The following is an 18,420-nucleotide window of genomic DNA, read 5'->3' on the forward strand; positions in this document are numbered from 1 at the left end:
TCTCACTATGAGAAGAGACCCGTGCTCTGTAGTGAGCCGACGATGGGGTGATCATGATGATAACAAGTTTAAATGTATTAATTTTCACACTGCTAACCAATTTTTTCAGTCTACAAAGATTTATTCAAAGAAAAGGTCTTTGCGTGAGTCTCCTCGAAGTTGCACTTCAATTGGTCTAAATCACCCGAAGTTTCACGCGTTGCCAAAATTTTGGCGTAATCCAAAAAAGCCAGATAGCCACGAGGTTCTAGAATGCTGCTTTAAATCACCACGCGACGGCAATCCATCCTCGGAAACTACTTTGCTAACTGTATGTATACATTGAATTCATACTTTTTATATATTATAAATACGAAAGTATGTCTGTCTGTCTGTCTACTAGCTTTTCACGGCCGATTAACCGATTTTGATGAAATTTGGTATAGAGATAGCTTGCATACCGGAAAAGAACATAGGCTACTTTTGATCCCAGAAAATTAAAGAGTTCCCACGGGATTTTCAAAAACCTAAATCCACGCGGACAAAATCGCGGGCATCATCTGGTAAATAATAAGATTCCTACCAGTGATCTGTGACTAGACAATCCTTTGAGAAACTTATATTGAAATCTCCTAAATCTCTATTCAAATGTTAATAGGTACCTACAGTTTGAGAGCTCTTGCTAATTAATACCTAGCTACTCAGTTTGAGTCGAGTATGAGTCTCTATCAGGTAATGCGATATTTAATTACGTTGACACGTAAACACATTCTTTCTCGTAGTTATCATTTTTAACCAACTTCAAAAAGGAGAAGCTTCTCGATTCAACGCCTTTTTTGTAGGTATGTTACTCTAGAATTCCGTCAAATCTGAATCGATTTCAAAAATTATTTTTTCATTGGAAAGGTCATACCGTCAGAATGGATTCATTTGAAGGTGAAAATTAATTTGATGAACCATTCAATGGATAAGAATATCTAAATAATTCATGATCAGTGTAATATTTCAGTATTAAACCATAACATAGGTACTTTTAACCATTTAGTACATAGCATACATGCAATAAGTACATTATTTTTTAAAAAAGTCAGTTTTTATAGCATTACTAGCTGCCCCGGCGAACTTTGTACCGCCTAACAGTCGATTCTTTTTCAGGCATTTTTTTTTAATTTTTCTCTCCGTAAGAACCACCGTACTTCAAGGAATATTATAAAAAAGAATTAGCGAAATCGGTTCCCCTGTTCTCCAGATTTGCGATCAGCAACACATTCAGCGATTCATTTTTATATAATATAGAGATTTCTATACCTTCCTTATTGTGAGAGTTTATTGACTTATTGATAATATTCTTTGTCTCTACGGAAAGATATTAATAGTTTTTAAATTCTTTGAAGTAGGTAGCTTGTTTACGCCAGATTCTTAATGCAAATTTATTAAATTATGATCATCTAAAAGGAATATTAACTAAAGTTCTTTTACTTTCCGGTCGAAGATCCGAAAAAATGATAGAGTCAAAGAAAATTTTCGTCTAAAAAAAGATTCATCAGCCCAAGGTGACGACAGGTTTTCCACAAAAGATAGTATGCAACAATCTTCTAATTCTTCCAAAAAGTGTACTAAATTATTGTTAAAATCAAAGGAATGCCATGACGACGGTCAAAAATTAACGGGCATTTGGAAAAATGATGAGTACGGGAAATGTTGTGGTCGACCAATCGTGTCTAAGGTATTTGTGTTGAAACCTACCTAAAGTATTAGTTTTTATTAGATATTGATACCTATTGCAAAAAATATAAGTCGTTGAATTACGAGAAAGTTTGTTTAGTCAAATTAAGTTTACTTCTTCTTTGCCTTATTATAATAGTCTATCTAGTTGTATGTGAATTTTATGCTTGGAATAAAATAATATGATATTTAGACTAAGATATTTTCCCAAGCTATAAAGAATTCGGCCAAGTAGGTACGAGTCAGACTCGCGCACCGAGGTTTCCGTACTACAGTCGTATCTTTTTAGTCATTTTGCACGATAAATCAAAACCATTATACATAAAAATCTGTTTTAGAATGTAGAGATAAAAAACTTTATTATGATACCCCACCTGGTATAGTAATCTTACTTTAAAGTACGGAACCCTAAAAATCTTGTATTGTCTATAATGGCAATATCATGGTGTTCAATTTTATCAAGATCCATTACAAGATAACAGCGAACACACAGCTGATAGATAGACAAAAAGAGAGATAGATCACTAATATATGTCAATCCATTAAAAGTGATTTGATTTAAAAAACTAGATTCTTACAAAGAGTAATGTTGTAGTATGTTAAAATATTGCTCTCATATTGTTATAATTTTTTTTCTTTTATTTTTCAGAATTCAAGATCATGTAAGTCAATTAAAAATAATCAAAGGTTAATTATGTTTTTGTCTACAAAGACATTATTGCTTGTTGTTCATATTACAAGAGTCAGCGTAATTGAAACGAGGTTGAGATTGAAACCCGTGCAGAAAAATTAATCTAAAGTTATTATAACTGAATGAAATACTACACTTCGTAGCAATGTTGTTTTCTACTTCGTCGTACCTACTGTTTAGTTTCTAGAAATGTTTTTGACATCGTTTTTACTTGTTTAAAGTAACATTATTCTCTAATGTTTGGCTTCAGAGTTCGTAAGAATTTGTAAAGAGTTTCATAGAATTGAAAGTAGGTATGGTGGCCCTTTAGCGTTGCCTGATTTTATTATTATGGGTAAATTACAAAGATCCGCTAGCAAGTTATAAGTGGGTTAAGTTTTTTTAAATATTTATTGGAACAACCAGATTTGCAAATTGCCTTAATAAATTATATCTCACTAGCTGACCCGCCCCGGCTTCGCTCGGGTGGAATTTAGTAAATCGAGGTGGGGGTTGAATTTCCAAAAACCCTGAAACACGTATTTCTTCATTCGTGACCGAAAACCCAAATACCAATTTTCATGCAAATAACTTGAAAAATGACGGACTCCTTGGTAGTAGAGTTTTCAAAAAACGTGTTTTATATTTTTTAAACTAAATATCAATTTTTATCGATGTAACTTTAGAAATGACGGACTTTTATACAAACTTCCGTCCCCCATTTAATCCACTTATAGGTGAAGTTTCAAAAAATCTCTTTTTGTCGATACTCTTTACAAAGAACACACCCTCATAATTTCATGTCTCTATGACCAGCGGTTTTGGCTGTCCGTTGATATATAAATCAGTCCGAAATTTTTTATAATACTAGCAGTTGCCCGCGACTTCGTCCGCGTTATCATCATAATCAACCGTCAGCGGGCCAACATCGAAAATTTCAGGTCTCTACCTATAATTTTATTTTATTTTTTTATTTTGTTTATTTGAAAGTAATCAACAGCGTAAATACATAATTATTATTTAAATTTAAATCTAGGTATAACAGAAGGCCAAAAGAGATTACTTAAAATTATAATTAAACTATTTTAACAGAATAGAGTTAGAATAAATGTAGGTATATACAATAATAAAATAAAATTACAACAGTGTGTGTATGATTGTATGTGTGTGTGTATGCGTGTGTGAGTGTGTGCTTATGAGTATGTGTGAGCGTGTGTGCATGTGTGTGTGTGTGTAAATAATAGATTAGAGTCTTAGTAATAGGGTCCAGTTGGTACCCTTTGGGTATGGAGCTTTAAAAACAACAATAAAAAAACCGGCCAAGTGAGAGTCAGGCTCGCGCAACGAGGGTTCCGTACTACAGTCGTATTTTTTTGACATTTTGCACGATAACTCAAAAACTATGATGCATAAAAATAAGTAAAAATCTGTTTTAGAATGCACAGGTGAAGCCCTTTCATATGATACCCCACTTGATATAGTTATCTTACTTCGAAAATTGAAAATACTAATTATTAGTTTATGACCACAATTTAATTTTTTTGTGTGATGTAACCACAAATTCACGGTTTTCAGATTTTTCCCCGAATGTCTGCTATAAGACCTACCTACCTGCCAAATTTCATGATTCTAGGTCAACGGGAAGTACACTGTAGGTTTCTTGACAGACCGACAGACAGACAGACAGACAACAAAGTGATCCTATAAGGGTTCCGTTTTTCTTTTTGAGGTACGGAACCCTAAAAAGTACCTAGTAGCATTATTTAATTCATACTTTAAATATTTTGGTACATAGTTGTTCTTTTTAGTGATATTGAATCAATGAAACATGAAGAATTAGGTATGATTTGAATCGATTTCAGACAAAATATCAATAAAAATCGACAAGCGTTGAATTTAATAGGTACATACTTGTATACGAGTTAACTGGTAGTTGCCGTAGTTGATGTTTATATATTACTAGCTGATGCCCGCGACTTCATACGCGTGGATTTAAGTTTTTAAAAATCCCGTGGGACTTTTGATTTTCCGAGATAAAAGTAACCTATGTCACTCTCCAGGTCTTAAACCTTACCCATGCAACTTAAATACTTAAACACCCATGCAAAAAATCTCCGTTGCGACGTGATTGGAGGACAAACCAACAAACCAACAGCAAACACACTTTCGCATTTATAGTATGGGTTATGATGACGGTTGCCAACTACGAGTTATTCTTGGAAGGATGCGACCAAATTTTCTTGGTATTCAATGGTGTAAGAACTAGCATCAGTTTTCTTCTCACACATTCTCGATCTACCAATTATGTTTTTGTATTGTGCCTTTTGCAGCTTCGCCGTCTCCAAAAGACGAGGATGATCCGCTTACAAGGCAAATACGTGACATCCATACGGAAACGCGAAAAAGTGCACGAACTGTACGAGACTCCAGAGCGAGACTGCTTGAAATACAAAGGGTTTGTTCTATTGAAGTAATTTTGTTGGAAGTGAATTTAAATGGAAGTCATTTAGGTATAAAATGTGGCAAATTCTGTTGTATACAAGTTTAATATATATTAACATGCTATCCTTTTCCGCATTTTTTGAAAAAGCCTGGAAATTTTAAAGGAAATTTTAGGCCTGTCATTTAAGTTTAGTTTAGGGAGTTTGAACAACTTGACCGTTGAGCTATGTCGGTTACTCTAGTTCTCCTACGGATCTCCTCATTTCTGATTTGATCACGTAAAGAATTATTACAATCTCAATAATTGTTGTGATTGGCTGAATTTATGATAGTTTTGTCACAACAATGCATTGTAGGCAATAGTAAGCGAGTGTCGGCCAATCAGTAACCAAGTAATAATTTGTGATCGTAACACTATACCTGGCAAATTAAAGCGGTCGGTCTCCAGGGCTTTTTGGCATGAGTTTAATGTAAGTTGTAAACTGTCATACCAGTTTTAGGCTAGAACGCTTCCATCTCAGATTACATCATCATTTTTACTAGGTGAGATTGTAAAAAATATTTAACTTTTTACACACTTAAATATCAAAAGATTTTAGGGCAATCTGAAAACTGTTAACACGTTAGCAATCGCTTAGCTGGAACCTTCCTTTGTGTTTTATTTTCCATATAAATATAGGTATAACAGGTAAAACTGACTGACTGATCTATCAACGCACAGCTCAAATTACGGATCGGACTGAAATTTGGCATGCATATAGCTATTGTGACGTAGACATCCGCTAAGAAAGGATTTTTTAAAAATTCAATCCCTGATGGGGTCAAATTCAATCCCTTTTGTAGTCCATGCGGACTAAGTCGCGGGCCTAAATTAGTTAAACTATAAATGGCAAAAATCAGTCCCTAAGCGTTTGGGATGGTATTCGGCCGTAAGTAGTTGGCTGTAGGTACGAAAGTTGTACAACAATTATTTTTAAACTAGCTGCCCTGGCGAACTTTGTTCCGCCTAACAGTCGATTCAAATTTTTTAAATTTTTCTCTCCGTAAGAACCATCCTCGTACTTCAAGGAATATTATAAAAAAAAGAATTAGCGAAATCGGTTCAGCTGTTCTCGAGATTTGCGATGACCAACACATTTAGTGATTCATTTTTATATTATAGATACCTACATATCCAAAATGGTGGAATTGGCAGGATTAAAACCTGTATCTCCCTGGGTATCTGGGAAAGTGTACTTAGATAAAAACACTATCATAAAAATTATAGTTGCCTCCTAATAAATAATTGGTAAAACGTTTTAGAAGTCTAATCTAACGGAAAGTGACATGAAGGAGTTGAGTGAACGAAATGAATTACTTCTTCATGAGATGGAACGTTTCGATCGACTTACTAGAAATATACAAAAGCTGGTAGATCCGGAAGTGATAAAATCAAAAAATTCAAATGACGGTACAAATCGTCGATTGAAAAGCATCCATACATCTGGTAAGAAAATATTTTTTGTCGGTTTTGGAAATATTAATATAGTAAAGATAAAAAACAGCAGCAGTTCATTTAACGATCCATTTATCGATTTCAATTAAAAAACAAGCACATAAATTCTATCATAAGTGACTTTTTTGAATGGTTATTTTTACCTACTAACACAATTACAGGTATCTGTAAAGTCACAATTCGCATTTTTTTCTACGTAGTTTTTTTACGTCACAATTCGCATTTTTTTCTACGAAGCTTCCGAATTCGGGTTTCACTTTCACACTCACAGGGTGAGTTAGGTAGTAGATTCAATCGTAATCGTTGAATATTTCCTTAGGCGTTGGCTAGTCACGTGACAACCCTACGCAGTAGCTTGTTTTTTGGTAGCCTTGGCCGCGAGGGTACTGCGCGCTACACTCATAAGTCATAACCAAGGCCTCCTAAAATCAAGTCACTGCGTAGGATTGTCACGTGATTCGCCAATACCCAAGTCCAACCTGCGCAGTGGGTAATTTATCGATTTATTTGGTGGCTTAAATGAGCCGCGACAGCGCTGGTGTTTGACGCGCGCCGTGCAATTATTTAGTCAGTAAACATCGATATAAATGACAAGATGTGTCCAAGCAAACAACATTTTTCACGGTTTTGGAAACAAATAAATCAGCGCCACCTCTTAGATACTAATGAACGACCCGTTTAAAATCCGGACGTCACTGAGGTTGCATTGGTGCTAAATAAACATTTTAGAACCAGTGAGTCGGTGCCATTTTGCTTGTTCAATGGCCCTGTCCTTGCAAAGTAATATATAAGTCAATGTTAGTAAATATTACGTTTTTCGTGCTGTAGGAAAGAGCAGTAAGTATAACGATATATTATGCATACAAAATGACTTTTCACGCGCCATTTTAACTTTATGTGTCAATTGTCATGTCAAAAGTACGATTTAAGTCCTTATTTTACATACTTTTGACAGATCAATTATTGACCCATAGAGTTCAAGTGGCGCGTGAGAAGTCATTTTGTACGGATCAGATGCGTACGCAGATACATCCCCTTCCTAGTTGTTCAGAGCTCTTTTTATCTAAATACATCTGTGCTAGTAGTCTTGCCCCGGCTGCACATTCGTACCTATACTAATTATGAAAATATTTATAAACAACCTAACCTAATCATTGTTATTGTAACATAGATTCGCCGTGGTATCACGAAATGAAAATGAACCATCCAACGGTACTTCTAGCTTCATTGAACAGAAACGCTTCTCATGTCACCTGTGATCCACCCCTTCGAAGCAAGTCTGTACGTTCTAGAACTTCACGAAATATAATATTATAATTTTTTTACTAAAATACCAAGATTATTAGGCTATATTATTTGCCAGCCAACGGAAAAAACCTGATATGATTAATCCTAGACCGATTCTTACATCTGTCAGACCATAAGGTCAAGGGGTGTTATTCAACTTCCAAGCTACGTACTTAATTTATCGTTTCCAGTTTAAAAAACCGGCCAAGTGCGAGTCAGGCTCGCGCAATGAGGGTTCCGTACTACAGTCGTATTTTTTCGACATTTTGCACGATAATTCAAAAACTATGATGCATAAAAATTAATAAAAATCTGTTTTAGAATGCACAGGTGAAGCCCTTTTATATGATACCCCACTTGATAAAGTTATCTTACTACGAATACTGAAAATACTAATTATTAGTTCATGACCACAATTTAATTTTTTTTGTGTGATCTAACCCTAAATTCACTGTTTTCAGATTTTTCCCCTAAAGCCAGCTATAAGACCCACCTACTTGCCAAATTTCATGAGTCTAGGTCAACGGGAAGTACCCTGTAGGTTTCTTGACAGACAGACAGACAACAAAGTGATCCTACAAGGGTTCCGTTTTTCCTTTTGAGGTACGGAACCCTAAAAAATATGGAACATAAACAGTAGGTAGCTATAATTATATTGCTAACTGGCGAAAAAGAAGCCCCAAATTGTATGAATGCTGAATCAAGAATTTAGCAATTTTTCATCAAAGATACGTATCATTAAACAATTATTGTATTTTTACCATACAATAAATTAATGGGACTATTACTACACATTTGATGCAATTCGTGTTTTTTTAACAATATAATATACTCGTATAAGTTGTACGATTATACTTTAATTAACTCACCACTCGCCAATTCTTCGTTTCGCCATGCGTCTAGGTTGGTTTTTTTAGTGTTCACTTCATGTATACAATGCACAGGCAAGCAGCCATCTTGCCATAGAGAGGGTGCGGGGGCGACGTCCGCGCCGAAGTTGCTCAGGCGTGTCGTTGGCGAGTATTCGCGGGAAATTTAAAACCCAACATTTCCCCCCACCGAAATCCATCTGGATTTCACCAGTTAAGACACCAATTGAAAATAAAATTTATTGAAAGTTAGTGCATAACTGTTAGTTGAATAATTAATTTAATAGAGTGTGGACTGTATAGATAATAAATATAGACATATAATTATAAGCATGTTGAATTGCATAAACTAAATGGCTAACGAAAATATAATTGAAGCTAAGTTGAACAAAATATATGTAAATAAATAAAGACATTATGCATACATGGCTAAGCTGACTCCGTTTCCAGAGGTAAAGGACTCAACTTAACTATGGGTCGAGTGAATTCGGAATTCTTTGTTCGAACGCTGACCACGCGAACTATGCCGTCAGGCCCGGGATGCAATTTAGTGACTCTTGCGAGACTCCATTGCAAGGGTGGAAGATGATCTGAGTTTACTAACACCAGATCACCTATTTTCATATTTGAATTTTTGGTAAGCCACTTTTGCCGTTGTTGTAGCAAATGGAGGTAGTCCTGCCTCCATTTTCTCCAAAACTGTTGAGAGATTTGTTGCACAAGTTGCCAACGGTTTAAACGGTTTTCAGAAATTTCTGTAATGTCATATTCGGGTACGGATAGCAGTTCGCGTCCTATCAAGAAATGTGACGGCGTTAACATCTCAAATTCATTTGGGTCGCTTGATAAGGCGCACAATGGTCTGGAGTTAAGAACTGCTTCGACACGAGCAAACACAGTGGTAAGCTCTTCAAAGGTTAAAGCTCGAGTGCCGACCGATCTCTTTAAATGCAGTTTAGCCATTTTGATGCCACTTTCGAAAATTCCACCAAAATGACTGCCAGTTGGTGGGTTATGTCTCCACTTGACATTACGTTTAGAAAGCTCGGTCGATAGCTCGTTGAAATTTGATTTTAAGAATTTCGAGACTTCTGCAAGGTGTCTACCAGCCGATACAAAGTTGGCCCCCTGGTCTGATATTAAGGAGTTACAAATTCCACGCCTTGCGCAGAAACGGTCAAAACTATGTAAAAAGCTTTCGGTGCTTAAGGATGAAACAACTTCTAAATGCACTGCTCGAGTGGCACAGCAGACAAAAAGGCACAGATATGCTTTGTAAACACGCGCATTTTTACGAGTGGACTCTTTGATGTAAAACGGACCACCCATATCCACTCCGACTGTATGAAAGACATGGATGTCCTCAGACCGAAATTTAGGGAGTTCACCCATCATGGGTTGTTTAATGGATGGCGTGACGCGAAAACACGCAATACATTTCGTGGTGCGTGACCTTATCACTCTGCGTGCTGAAACTATCCAATATTTTTGACAGAGGATACTTTGAAGAGTACGCGGACCCACGTGTAAGTGCAATCTGTGGTAATGGTCAATTAAAATGTTGGTAAAATGGCTCGTCTTAGGAAGAAGTAACGGATGCTTTGTAGCGAAAGGCAAGTCTGACTGGGACAGCCTACCCCCCACCCTGAGGAAATTGTCTGAATCAAGGAAAGGATTCAGCTTTCGAAGGGCTATACTACATTTCTCACCTTTGGACAAGGCAGCAATATCATCAGAAAAATGTTGCTGTTGAACACTTTTGAGAATTGCATTATGAGCCGTCCTCATTTCGGAAATTGAGAAACTTCTTCTCTTCTTAGGTTGACATCTACTGTTATTTAGAAATAAGTAACAGCGAGCCACAACATTGATTAATTTAGTGTAACTTGAAAACTTTTCTGCCAGTTCACACAGAAAATTAGTCTCAGGTTTCTGAGTCGTAATCAAACCAAAGGCAGGGCTTGGTTTCAGCTCTGGTGGATTCTCATCCCTGAACTCTTCAATTGACTTTATAGGCCAGGTGGATCTGTTCTCGTACAGCCACTGTGGGCCGCTGAGCCATTCTGGCATCTCAAGTAGCGTTGATGGTAACGCACCACGAGAACACACATCCGCCGGATTACTATCGCCTGAGACATGATTCCAGCACGAGGAAGGAACTGCATCATTGATCTTGGCAACACGCGTGGCCACAAAAGTCTTCAGAGTGTGACTAGGCGTGTTGAGCCAGTTCAAGACCACTGACGAGTCGGTGAATAAAAGTATCTCTGATACCTGTTGTCGAGTTACTAACATTGAATATACATATTTGATTAACTTGGATAATAGGTGCGCAGCCATCAGCTCTAATCGAGGAATAGAAACTGTTTTTAAAGGTGCGACCTTTGATTTTGCAATCAACAAACTGATTTTGGTATCAGTGTTTTCAGTACGTAAGTAGACCACAGCAGCGTAGCCCCTTGAAGATGCATCGCAAAATCCTACAACTTGAAGTTGAATATGCTTTTTGAGAACAGCATGTCGTTCATGCTTGAACTGAGACAGTAAATGAAGTTCACTGACATATGTTTGCCACTGAGCCTCCAAATCCGCTGGCAATGGTTCGTCCCACCCTAGTTGTAAGGACCATAGCTGCTGCATTAGACACTTTGCATAGAAGATACAAGGAGCCACATATCCTAGAGGATCGAACTGACGACCTATTTGAGATAAAATAGTTCTCTTAGTTACCACCGGGTTTGGAGGCACAGTTGAAAAGGTGAAAGAGTCGGAAGCGGGTGACCACTGCAGGCCAAGAACTTTGATTGCGAAGCTCTTGTCATCGTCAAATGACAGTGGGGTTTCTCGATGGTCGTCTGGCAGATGCTCGAGAACTGGTAACGAGTTACTGGACCACTTTCGCAAAAGAAAACCACCACGTTTCAATAGAGCGATGAGATCATCTTGAAGTTGTAGAGCTTCATCAACTGTCTCCACGGACCACAAGAAATCATCCATAAAGAATGCTTTCTTGAGGGCCTGGGCGGCCTGAGGATACGTTGCAGCTTCCTCATCCGCTAAAGTGTGCAGTACCTTTATAGCTAGGTATGGACTGCTGGCAACACCATATGTAACTGTGTTGAGTTCGTAAACCTTAATAGGTTGATCCTGGGAAACACGCCATAGAATGTGTTGATATGGCCGTTGACTTTGCTCGATTAGAATTTGCCTGTACATTTTGCAAATGTCAGCAGACAAACAAATTTCTTTGAGTCTGAAATTAATGATGAGCTCATTAAGATCCGCTTGTAGCTTAGGACCTGGCAAAACTACCGAATTGAGAGAGTTGAGGTTAGAAGTCTTACAAGAAGCATCAAACACCACTCGATGTGAGGTCGTGGTACTTGAAGGCTTGACAATACAAAAATGCGGGATGACATACGTCGAATCCACGTCTTGTAATGAGCCTAGACAAGTCATGTGCCCGAGAGACTCATACTCACTCATGAACTTGTGATATTCAACTTTGAGATCATTCTCGCGTTCGAGTTTTGATTCTAAATTGAGAAGCCTACGTATAGCAATTTGCCGTGAGTCGCCAAGCTCATAACCCGGTCGCAATGGGTATTTGACTATATACCTCCCGTTACTATCACGCTGATGTTCCTGAGCGAATAGTTGTTCTGCTAAAACATCATCTGGATTCGGTGGGATCTCGGTAGGTATATTTTCCAATTCCCAAAAAGAATTCATTATTTTATCGATATGCGTTGAAACGCCACAAATTGCACTGAAGGTGCTTGTCTCATGTTCAAGTTGAACGGAAGAAGGTACAGACTGACTCGCATGTTGAGGCAGCATAGTCTGACCCGTCTTGACGTACTCGACATGAGAGTGTTTCTGATGTCCAAGTTGAACGGAAGAAGGTACAGACTGACTCAAAGGTTGAGACAGCACAGTCTGACCTGTCTTGACGTACTCGACATGAGTGTGTTTCTGATTCCCAAGTTGAACGGAAGAAGGTACAGACTGCCTCGAAGGTTGAGACAGCACAGTCTGACCTGCTAGAACGTACCCGAAAATCGAGTGCAAAGCTACTGGCATACCACTTTCTTGTGGTAGAATCCGTTTGCCATCATAAATATAGGGGAACAAATCACCCGCTATTAACATGTCGATAGGACCCGGTTTATAAAAGGAGGGGTCTGCTAGACTTATATTTTTGAAATTATTTATCACCTTGTTAGATAAAGGCATGGTGGGTAAAGCACCAGTAATTTTTGAAACAATAACTGTGTCAGTTGACAATATAGGACCTGCTTCACTTGTGGGCTTGACTGTACAAGTGGTTAACCCGTGGTCTTGAACCGCATTTCCACCTAACCCGAATGGTTGAAAGTGACATTTACGGCGTGCTAGACCTAAACGCGAAGCTAGCTCTTGAGTAATGTAGCCCGTCATGGCACCACTGTCAATTAAACAACGAACCGAGTGGTATTTACCCCAACGATCTGCAACATGAATAACTGCAGTGCCGAGTAAAACAGTCAGAGAGGCCGAACATGTTAGCGCAACTGTGCTATCCGCAGTATCTGTGCCCTTATCTATGTGCAAGGAAAAGTGATGTGGACTCGAACACATGCACCTAATCGAAGATGGGCAGTTTTGAATACTATGCTGCTTTAAACAATTTTCGCACCTCTGGTGTTTCCTAATTGCATCTAACCGTTGAGTTGGTGAGAGTGCAAAATAGTCCGGACACCGATAAATTGAATGTAATTTTTTACAATAAAAACAATCCTTAGTTTTGAATTGTGTGGGCTCGCCCTTAGTATCATTACTAATTGAAACTTCGGATGCAAACGCAGGTTTTGATGTATTAAAATTTGATTTAATTAATTTATTTTGTTTTGATAAGTTATTTTGTGCCTGACTGTACCTAACCTGATTTTGTTGTTTATTAGAAAAAACCATTTTTGATTTAATTTGTCCTTCAGTCATCTCGATTACTCGAATATGATTTTCAATAAAGGCAATCAGTTCATTAAAAGTTGGTATGTCAGTCTGTGAAGTCGACTGTTCAAACTCCCTTCGAGTACTAGAGTCTAAATTTCTGATCCCGATATAAAATAACATAAATTGTGCTAAGTCTGTGATATTTAACATTTGTAACGCCTTAACACTTTCCTGGAATGTCTGAAGAAATGAATTGAGACCTGCCGCAGACTCATTTTGTAATGGTTTGAAATTAAACATTTTGTCTAAGTAGTTAGTAGCCAACGCTCGCTTATTTTCATATCGCTTAAATAATGCACTCCATACGATTGAATAATTTTCCGCACTGACAGACATTGACTTTAATATTGTTAATGCAGGGCCGCTCACCGATGATAACAAATAATAAAATTTTTCAATATCAGACAACTCAGAATTATTGTGTATTAGAGTGGTGAATGTATCTCGAAAGGTTGGCCAGTTTTCCAAAGCACTATCAAAATGGAAAATTTCTAACTTAGGCAACTTTGGTTTTGCAGCAGATTGACATGTCTCACGCTTCAGTTGACCTTCAGGTTCAGATATTTGCAAACTTAAAGCAACTGCTTGAATTGAGTAGTATAACACATCAAAATTTTCAAATTCAGTGTATGTTGGTGCAAAATCAGGGTCATATTTCTTATTTAAGGCATAAAGTTCGTGAACCGCCTTTTCAAAACAGGTTTTCCACGTGTCCACATCCTTGTACTTTGAAATAAACATTTGTTTGGAGGCAGGACTGTCCATACTAGTTTTTGATAATTCATACAGAGAATTTATTCTCATAAAATATAATTCTTTAACAGTTTCATGAGGTTGCGATAACCTCATGAGCTCTTGTTCAGCTTTAGGATTTTTAGCCATCGTAATTGATTACAAAATAGGCACTTTGTACTAAAAATTGATTAAAAGCTGCCAGATGACAGTTCATGTACCTAAGTTCCTTCACCTCGCCTATAACATGGCGGTTCGCGCGATCACTTTACGATGACGTAATCGTATATAATTATGAATTTTATTTAGAAAATAACATTAGAGCCCTTATGTTATTGAATAAATATTAGTTTGAAATAATATTAGCTTGAAATATTATGCCAGATATGTAAAAAACCGTGTGCATATATTGTATTACGTAGATAACATTTATATTACATATAGGTACTGAATACAATGTTAAACGTTTATTGATGTCTTAAATGGATGAATCCAGTTAGAATAGATCAAAATCCGGTTCGATTAACCAAAATGTACGATTATACTTTAATTAACTCACCACTCGCCAATTCTTCGTTTCGCCATGCGTCTAGGTTGGTTTTTTTAGTGTTCACTTCATGTATACAATGCACAGGCAAGCAGCCATCTTGCCATAGAGAGGGTGCGGGGGCGACGTCCGCGCCGAAGTTGCTCAGGCGTGTCGTTGGCGAGTATTCGCGGGAAATTTAAAACCCAACATAAGTATCTTAAAGATTTGTTTCAATTACACCCATTTATTGGTTATTTTTTTCTGTGAAATTTATTTTCAGCCGGTACGAGAAGTAGTCTGATTGGTCTACTATAGAATATGAGCTTCTTTGTGCCAAGTTTTATCAACATCAGTTCAACATTTAAGCTGCCTAAAGGTACAAGCAGACTAACCTTAAAGAAATAACACGAGACCATTTGTGTATCTCTATAAACAAAGTCACAATCTACGTTTGTTTTTTTTTCCTACTATTTGCTCGTAATTTCTAAATTATTTAGTAGATGTATCCTCTTAGAAAATTACATATTTACAGCATTAATGTTTTTGAAGCTGGAACATATGCAACAACGGTAGTTGGTCACGACCGACTCACGAGCACAACACGGTGACGGTAGGGACGGTGAGGACTCACACTAAACGCGCGCGTACGCGTGTGCGATTTGTAATACAAGGAACTATAAAAATGTAGTTGACAGGTACGTTACAGTAGCGTGTAACGTTAACGTCAAGAGAGTAACTCGTACGCGCGCTTCGTATTGTGAATGCATTTATACAGTTCCATGTGTTACAACTTTAATGAGAAGATTTGTTGTTGCGCTTTTTGTGTGTTTTAGGCTTCGAATTTGTAGTGATTATGTACAGTTCTTGCAATTTACGAAGGCGAGTTAACTTTACTTGTGGTTACGTCGTATAAAAGGGCATTGTGTGTGCGTGAATGTCGGATCAATCAGTCGCGAGCAAGCGCTCGCAAACGCACACATTTACTGTACTTTACTTATACCGATACAACTTAACACAAGCATGAGCCACTCGCCATCGTGAAATGCAAGAACTATACGTTATATTATAAAGACGGATTTCTTAACGCTTTTTAATGTTTCTTTAAGGAAATTGATCTGACTCGGAAATTGAATGAAAGCTACGATATGCAAGAAAAGCTTGTTGCCGATAATGCGGACTTAGAAGTCAAGAGGTTTGGTATTGGATTTAAAACAGAGTATTAGTGATCCGATACAAACATCTATATATATATATATATATATATATATATATATATATATATATATATTATATATATATTATATATATATTATATATATATATATATATATTATATATATATATATATAAGAAAACGCTGACTGACTGACTGACTGATCTATCATCGTACAGCTCAAACTACTTGACGAATTGGGCTGAAAATTTACATGCAGATAGCTATTATGAGGTAGACATCCTCTAAGAAAGGATTTTTGAAAATTCAACCCTAAGGTGGTACAGTAGAGGTTGAAATTCGTGTAATCCACGCGACGAAGTCACGGAGATAAGCTAGTTTTTTTAATTGCTGCGAATTCTTATTTTGTAGGTGTCTACCCAAATCCTAATATTTTCATTGTGAACCTAAAACTGCTGATTAGCATGCCTATCATTATTGCATAAACGACAGTATGACCAATAGCGAAATATATTTCGATTTTTAGTTGTTTAGATAATTGATTTTTTTATTATTTATTACTAGCTGACCTGCCCCGGCTTCGCTCGGGTGGAGTTTAGAAAATTGAGGGGGAGGTTGAATTAAATTTTTCTCTCCGTAAGAACCATCCTCGTACTTCAAGGAATATTATAAAAAAGAATTAGCGAAATTGGTTCAGTTGTTCTCGAGATTTGCGATGAACAACACATTCAGCGATTCATTTTTGTATATAGATTTTTTCTCTGATACAACTTAGTACTTGACTGCGATTTCACCTAATGGTAAGTGATGATACAATCTGAGATATAAGCGGGCTAGCTTGGAAGGGATATGACAGTTTCTTTAAACACATGCTCCTGATCGGTTTCTTCATGGCATCATACCGGAACGCTAAATGCTTCTAAGCGCACGGCTTTGCCGGTAGGGTGGTAGGTACTCGTAACTAGCTACCGTCAAAGCCCCCACCAGACCAGACCAGAGATAATTTAAAAGACCAGAGAAAATATAAATTTCCAAATTACCTTTGCCGGGAATCAAACCCGGGACCTCCCACTTATAAGAACACAGGGCTCACCACTGCGCTAGGGAGGTCGTCAAAACTATGTGAGTTGTTATCTATGATAATCCTCGGTTACAAAATGGTTACAAACCAAACTACTCCACGTGCCGCATTTTGTGGTATTTTCATTAAATGTTCAGAAATATCAGCTAATAGACCCATAATAGACCTTATTGCTGGTGGATTTTTTTAAAAAAGGAACCCTTGATTGTCATCTGCCGTTGTCATGGCCGTCTCTTATTACAACAATCAAAACTTGATCAACAAAACAGTCACAAATTTACCCAAACAATGTTCTATTAAATAGCCCAGAAAATTTAAACAATGGCTTGTACAAGGTAAGCTTTAGTAATAATAATAATGATTTTCAGGTACATCCTTTATAAGGAGTTAATAATGAAAGATCAAAACTTGGAGACTTGTCGGGCTCAAATAAAGAGACTCCAAGGCGAACTAAAATTAATCAACAAAGAGAATTCAGCGCTTCATGAGAGATTAAATAGAAATAATCCCGAGGTAAAGCTTTGAACGATCAACGATTCCAATCTACTCTAAAACTAGTTTACTTACTTACTCTTTTACTCTTGTAACATTACCATAAAACCAGTAATGATAGAAACAGCCCAGTGCCAATTTAAATTTTAAATTCGAATGGTCTATTTTATTTTCTAGGAATATTATTCCTAGTTAGGTTGAAGTCGTTTTGCAGGATTCCACCGCTTTTAATTTAAGTATAGAAATGGAACATCTTTGCATACCTATAAAAGTTGTTACCAGCATGCTAACAAAAACTTAGCGTTATACATAAACACAATCCAATGCCAATAACCATTTGCCTTATCTTGTAGTTTTAGTGATTTAGTATTTTCCAAACTCACAATGTACCTATAGCGTACAAAACTCGAGTCAATGCCCCACCTACGACACCGCATTGACTCCGAGTGGTCTATTTTCGCAACGTTCATTGACCTCTAGCGTCAGTCAGATTTATTAATTGCAATAAATTGAGAACTATTGAAAATGCCGGGTTAAAAAAAACACGTGTTTTTGAGGTAAGATCTTATAAGTAATCATCATCTGTTTTCGTTTTTGCTAGCGTTCTGATTGCACCCTATATAATAAAACCTTTAACATAATGCTATGTGAAATATATGCTATGTATATACGTCAAAAGCACTGTAGTGGGCAGATGGTGGACAGTTTATGAGCAACGTTAAAAGTTAAAAATGCTGGAGCTTTATTCGTTTGCTACTGAGAAACGTCCTTATCTGAATACTTATTTACATAACTACGAGTAAAATAAAACATTTTACAATTTAATAAAATATTTTTTAGTAACCCCCAATATTGACTTATTATCCCTAGATCCTTCGTTTAAGTGAATACTAGCTGATGCCCGCGACTTCATCCGCATAGAATTAGGTTTTAAAAATCCCGTGGGAACT

The 18,420-nt window shown here is 37.0% G+C and overlaps 2 protein-coding genes across 2 annotated transcripts in view; one reads left to right on the plus strand and one right to left on the minus strand.

Moving 5' to 3' along the window:
- Nucleotides 1-8,374, minus strand: part of Pdp (pyruvate dehydrogenase [acetyl-transferring]-phosphatase 1-like protein, mitochondrial) — a 136,524-nt gene extending 128,150 nt beyond the window's left edge. Inside the window, exon 1 of the mRNA XM_069509083.1 lies at nucleotides 8,360-8,374. The gene's annotated coding sequence lies outside the window, so the exon portion shown is untranslated. The remainder of the gene's footprint in view (nucleotides 1-8,359) is intronic.
- The window catches only part of LOC117995603 (uncharacterized), a 30,731-nt gene that overhangs the window by 2,698 nt on the left and 9,613 nt on the right, over nucleotides 1-18,420 (plus strand). The window contains exons 2-7 of the mRNA XM_069509051.1: nucleotides 110-310; nucleotides 1,472-1,705; nucleotides 6,119-6,302; nucleotides 7,483-7,592; nucleotides 15,830-15,915; nucleotides 17,347-17,491. Of these exons, the coding sequence (XP_069365152.1) occupies nucleotides 110-310; nucleotides 1,472-1,705; nucleotides 6,119-6,302; nucleotides 7,483-7,592; nucleotides 15,830-15,915; nucleotides 17,347-17,491 (960 nt within the window). The remainder of the gene's footprint in view (nucleotides 1-109; nucleotides 311-1,471; nucleotides 1,706-6,118; nucleotides 6,303-7,482; nucleotides 7,593-15,829; nucleotides 15,916-17,346; nucleotides 17,492-18,420) is intronic.

Source organism: Maniola hyperantus, chromosome Z, assembly GCF_902806685.2.
Source record: "Maniola hyperantus chromosome Z, iAphHyp1.2, whole genome shotgun sequence".
Classification (NCBI taxonomy): domain Eukaryota; kingdom Metazoa; phylum Arthropoda; class Insecta; order Lepidoptera; family Nymphalidae; genus Maniola; species Maniola hyperantus.